This window comes from Elephantulus edwardii, unplaced genomic scaffold, assembly GCF_000299155.1.
Source record: "Elephantulus edwardii isolate Elephantulus edwardi_28Jun2011 unplaced genomic scaffold, EleEdw1.0 scaffold00221, whole genome shotgun sequence".
Classification (NCBI taxonomy): domain Eukaryota; kingdom Metazoa; phylum Chordata; class Mammalia; order Macroscelidea; family Macroscelididae; genus Elephantulus; species Elephantulus edwardii.
In genome coordinates, this window is record NW_006399971.1 from 870,043 (window position 1) to 876,217 (window position 6,175).

Consider the following 6,175-nt stretch of genomic DNA (forward strand, 5'->3'; position numbering starts at 1 on the left):
CTAAATTTAAAAAAAATAAATAAATAACAAACAAGAAGCAGTTCTGTCCACTTCTCTAGCATTTCCTTTGTTTCATTCACATTTCTAACCTCAAGTTTTTTAAAATCATCTTAAACAAATTTTAACTACTAAATTGTATCACGTGAGAATTTATATTGTAAAAAAAAATAAAACAGGAATTTATGTATTAGTCCATTGTACAAAAATATATTGTGAACTCATTATTTTTCTAAGTAATGGATACAGAAAGGATATAAAACATAATGTCCTCAAAGGACTCATACACTATCTGGATTAATAGTGAACCAGAGACTCAGAATAATTTAGGAATACGGGGCAATTAACCCAGGGTCATTTAGAGTTGACTTCCTGGAAAAGGACGTATATGGGTATGTCTTGAGTGACTAATGGAAAAATATTTATCCATAAGAAAAAGTATAGCAATCACAGACTATACAGAACAGATGGTTGAGTTTTTCTAGAGGATTAGTATGGGCTTGGATGGAGAGATCAGAGGAGAAGACAGGAACAAAAGAAAGCTAATGGCACAACAAAAGTCAAGAGAAAAGAGCTTTGTTAACAGCTGCACAGCTTCTCTTTAGATAATAAAAACAATTAAAGTAAATGTCATGGATTGTTGTTAGGTACCATTGAATAGCATATGACTCATAGTGACCCTATGAACAGCAAATTTGAAACCTTTCCTGTCCTGTGCCATCCACATCATCTCTGATACACTTAAGCTCATTGCTGAAGTCAACTGGGTCAATCCATCTTGTTGAGGTTCTTCCTCTCTCTCTCTTACCCTCCACCTTTCCAAGCATGGTGTTCCTCTTCAGGAAATAACCTCTTCTAGCATGAATACTTTTGGACAAAATTTAATTTCTTTCAGAAACCTATTTGGGTAGATGAAAGGATCAATTGATTGTCTGAGATCTTCTCTGCCAGTGATGTCAATTATACTAGTTAATCTTCAAAACAACCTTAAGAAGTCAACACTACTATCATCTCTATTATATATTTGGAGAAAGAACAAAAGAAAGTCAACTACTTTAACAAAGTCACAAAGCTAATAGGATTCATTGCCAGGATTCAAACTCAATTTGAAAGATAGAAGAGTAAAATCTAAAATGTAAGAAATTGCTTTCCTTGTGTAGTGAATTTATGGGAGGATAACAACTTGATGTCTTAAAGATTTCATTATGCTTTAAACATTTTTTGCATTCCTTTTTATAAAGTAATAAAATTCTATTACTTTGTTACAAAATAGAACAAAATACATAATTTACTGGTTGTCTATATTAAGAACACAAAATAGAACAAAATATGCAACTTATTAACTGTCCCTATTAAGAGTTACAAATAGATTAATCAGAAAATCCTGTTAGCTACCCTAGTCTTTGCCAGTTATACCATCTTTAATTTTATGCATTGTTTAGGGTGCTAACATTGGAGAAAACTGACCTGCTAATGAAATGTGAGCTTCTTTCACCACTTGAAATAATGGGTTCTTTATGAAACATGAAACATTTCCTTTGGAACTTTCATCCACCATAATAGAAGTTTCCACATAAAATAGACCATTTTGTTCTTCTACCGTTGTCTCAGAGGCTGACATCAAATATTGTCCTTCCATATCTCTCCATAGTACCTCAGGCTTTGGGTACCATCCCGTGGATGTGCAGGTCAGCTTAAATCCCCCGGCTTTATTATGCTCAATGTGAATATATGGTCCTGTACCTGAGCCTGGGAAAGTGAGAGGTGACAAAAGTACACTTAATCAAGTACATGTCCATTTCACACAGGTTAATGCGTGTGTGCTCATTAGTTAGTCTCTAGGAATCCATATTTATTCCCATTTCTAAATAAATAAGTTGACTCAGCAGAGTGTGAAAATTATTGAACAATATCTCCAATACCCCACACAAGCAAAATCCTGCTGAAAGATTATTCAAAAATGACTGGAACTACCAGAAATACAAGCTGGGTTTAGAAGAAGTAGTGCCACTAGAGATAGTATAGCCAATGTCAGATGGATCTTGTCCAAAGGGAGAGTAGCACAGGAATCTGTGTGTAATTGACTATGCAAAGATATTTGACTATGTGGATCACAACAAATTGTGACTAACATTGAGAAGAATGGGAATCCCAGAACACCTGATTGTGTCCATGTGAAACCTATACTTGAACCTGGAAGCAGTCCTCAGAACAGAGCAAGAAAACACTGCATGGTTCAAAATCAGGAAAGGAGTATGTCAGGGATTCATCCTGTCTCCACACCTTTTCAATATGTATGTAGAACAGATCATTTAGGAGGCTGGGCTTTATGAGGAGAAATGTGGTATGAAGATTGGAGGAAGATTTGCCAACAATCTATGTTATGCAGATGACACAACCTGACTTGCTGACTATGAGGGGAACCTGAAGCAATGCTCCAGAAGGTGAAGGACTGTAGTCTTCAATGTGGATTAAAGCTCAACATCAAGAAAACAAAGATTTTTACCACTGGGCCAATTAGAAACAGCATGATAGATAGAGAAAAGATTGAGTTTGTTAACAAGTACAGCTGGCTTGGCTCAACAATGAACATTCTTGACAACCAGCAGTCAAGAACTCAAAAGACAAATTGCACAGCAGAAAAATCTGCTGTCAGGGACCTTTTCAGAGTACTAAGAAGCAACGATGTCAGTCTATAGACTAAGGTGCACCTGATCCAGCCACGGTATTCACAATTACTTGCATTCAAGAGCTGGACAATAAGCTCGGGGTCAGGGGGAGGGAGAAAGATGAAAGAAGAATTGATGCCTTTGAGTTGTGGTGCTGGAGAAGAGTACTGAGCATACCAAAGACAGTCAAGAGAACAAACAAGTCTGTCTTGGAGAGGGTGAAACCAAGTTTCTCCTAGTAGGCTATGATTTTGAAACTCTGTCTCACATACTGTGGGCATGTGGCCAGGAGGGACCAGTCTTGGAAAAAGACATCATACTTGCAAGGCTGGAGGACAGTGCAGGAGAGAGAAAGACCCCAAAGGAGATGGATTTACACAGTTACTGGAGTAATGGGGTTAGGTGTGTCAGTGAGTGAGACTGGCTCAAGACAGGGCCGGGCTCAGAACTTTTGTACATGGGGTCACTATGAGCCAGTCACAGACAACTCAGTAGCATGTAACAACAACATGAATCTCACCTCTTTGTAAAAATATGGATATGTTTTTTTTAAAAAAGACAAACTGACCACATAGAACTATAATGTTGTTGTTGTGGACCTTCAAGTCAGAACCAACCCATAGCTGACCCTCCAGCAGGTTTTCAGAGACAGTTAATCACACAGGAGGAGATTGTTCATCCTTCTCCCATGGAACGGCTGGCTAATTCCAACTGCATGCCTTTAGGATCGCAGCACAGGTTCTTACCACTAGGCCACCAGAGCTCCCTTATCTTAATATTAGTCAAATAAATTTGCTATATACACATTTAACAAAGCATCCAAACATCAAATATATTCACATCAATTACTTTCTATTTACTTTCTTCCCTTTGACATGTTTCTCATCATTTTTTCAGGTAATTTCTAACACTGATAGCAGAACACACTGAATAAAATTGTTGTCTTTGGACTTAAGGTCATATTTTAGTAGACATTTTTAAAAATGAAGTACCAAATTATCTGATATGTTAAATTCCAGCACAAGTTTTATTTCCCACTCCACAGCATTTAAAAAACAAGGTTAAGTTGAGGCTGCTTTGGACTTAAAAGTAAATTAAACTCTTCTCAAGATTATATAAGTTGCTATGCCTCCCTGTAAATAAAGTATATTCAGTGTAAGCAATTATTGACTCTGGATCAAACTGTACTCCAGAGAGAGAGAGAGGGAAATGAATTAATCACAGAAAAACCTGACAGCACCTATTTCTACACTATCGTGGGTATGGGCAACCATACAAGTGAACCCATATTAGGAACAGTAACACAAGATCCTTAATTTGGAGTTAATGAAAGGGTGAGGCCACTCCATTCCTTACCTCCCTGGTCTTCCTCGTAGTAAGAGATCCATATTCCTATTTCTCAAAAAGTGATCCAACAGAATGAGGAATTTATCAAGCAGTATCATTAAGATCACATGCAAGTAAAATAGTGCTCAAAATTATTTTAAAATTATTAGAACAGTATATCAAAAGCAAACTGCCAGAAATTCAAGTTGTATCCAGAAGAGATTATGGCACAAGGGATATCATTGCTGATGTCAGATGTATCTTATCTTAAAACAGAAAGTACCAGAAAGATGTTTACCTGTGTTTTCTTTACTATGAAAAGGCATTTGACTGTGTAGTTCATAACGAATAATTGGCTAACATTAAGAAGAATGAGAATTTCAGGACACTTAATTGTACTCATGTGAAACCTTTACAAAAATCAAGAAGCAGCCTTCAATCCATGAATGTCAACAAACCCTGGTGGAATTCTGGGAGGATGGGCATTTCCTGATTTGAGATCCACCAGAATTCCACTGGCTTTCTAGACAGTCAGAGATTCAAAGCAAGATAAGAGATCCAACCCAAACTAGCATCTGGAAGTCCTGGCCTTTGCACATAGAAAGAGTCTGGAATCACTTTTGCCTTCTCAAATCAGGTTATGCCCAGACTCCCAAAATTCCACCGGCTTTGTTGACAGTCAGGGATTCAAAACAAGACAAGAGATCCAACTAAAACTAGTATTGAGAACTCCTGAACTTTACACAAAAGAAGAGTCTGGATTCACCCTTGATGTGACCCTTGGGCCAAATAAGCAACACCAATATACCAAATCTAGAGGAGACATCACCTTCACCTGGAAATTACCTTACTATGGCAGCCATGTGCTACAAATAGAAGAGCAGAGATGCTAAGTCACAGGACAATGTGCTGGAGCAGAAGCTCTGGGGCAAGGACCTTTCCCCAATACTGCCTCAGACAGAAATCCTTCCCTAAATCTGTTACACGGGATTGGGCTTAGAACCTCCTACAATCAAGAGAGACTGGCAACAGCATGAGAGAACAGCAGGAGCACAAGGCAAGAGGCATCACAGAAATCACTTTAGACCTGAGCCATCATATCAAGGGTTAGCTAGGGTGAGGGAGATGCTGGACAGAGTAAGCAGGAATGGAAAAGGATGCTATGGATCAGAGAAAGGGATGGGACAAGAAACTTATGTGCCAAAAGGCAGGGCTTGGGGGAGATGGACATTGAATCCATTGATTAATTCTGTGGCGGGGATGTGTTGTTCATCTACTTCTTTCAGTAAAATGCTTGTCTGTCAGATATTGTTCTAAAGCTGAGCATGCAAATTAAGACAGAGTATGAAGAAAGATTTGCCATCCACTTCCAAACTAACAGGGCTTCAAAAACCCTATTACTATAGAAAACATCTATAGATTTATAGTAGACAATCAGATATGACACCTGAGGCTAAGCCCTCAAATTTGGAAATAAAGAGGAGGAACAGCTGTAAATAGACATTAATGATGAGGAATTGTGGGATGTGAGAAACATGAATGTAGGAAAATTGGACATTGTTAAGAAAGAAATCAAATGCATAAATATTGACATACTAGTATTGGTGAAATGAGATGGATTAGAGTGGGACATTTGGAATCGGTTATTAATATGATCTACCATACCAGAGATGAAAAGGTGAGGAAAAATGAAGTTGCTTTTGTAGTTAAAAAGGTCATTTCTAGATCTACCTTGAAATATTACATTGTGAGCAACAGGGTAATATACATATATATACAAGGAAGTCTGGTGAATATCACTATCATTCAAATATATGCACCAACAACCAGGGCCAAAGAGGAAAAATGGATTATTTCTACGAACTTTTTAAACATGCAATCAAGATGCATTAATAATGGGAGGTTTTTAAATTTTTTTTATTATATGGGTGGCTGATAACAGGGTAGAAGGATCAGTAGTTGGAGAACACAGACTTGGCGACAGAAATGAGGCTGGAGATAGAATAAAAGAATTTTGTACAATTTAATAATTGCAAATACCCTTTAAAAGAATCAAACGTTAACTATACACATGGATTTGACCTGATGTTATGCATAGCAATCAGATTGATTATAACTGTGGGACGTATCATTGGAGAAGCTTAAAATCAGCTATGGAAACTAGGCCAGGTGCTGATTGTGGA

General features: G+C 37.5%; 1 protein-coding gene across 1 annotated transcript in view; it reads right to left on the bottom strand.

Annotated features, from left to right (window-relative positions):
* The window catches only part of BTN2A1 (butyrophilin, subfamily 2, member A1), an 18,869-nt gene that overhangs the window by 9,597 nt on the left and 3,097 nt on the right, over positions 1–6,175 (bottom strand). Inside the window, exon 2 of the mRNA XM_006898147.1 lies at positions 1,465–1,746. Coding sequence (XP_006898209.1) covers positions 1,465–1,746 — 282 coding nt within the window. The remainder of the gene's footprint in view (positions 1–1,464; positions 1,747–6,175) is intronic.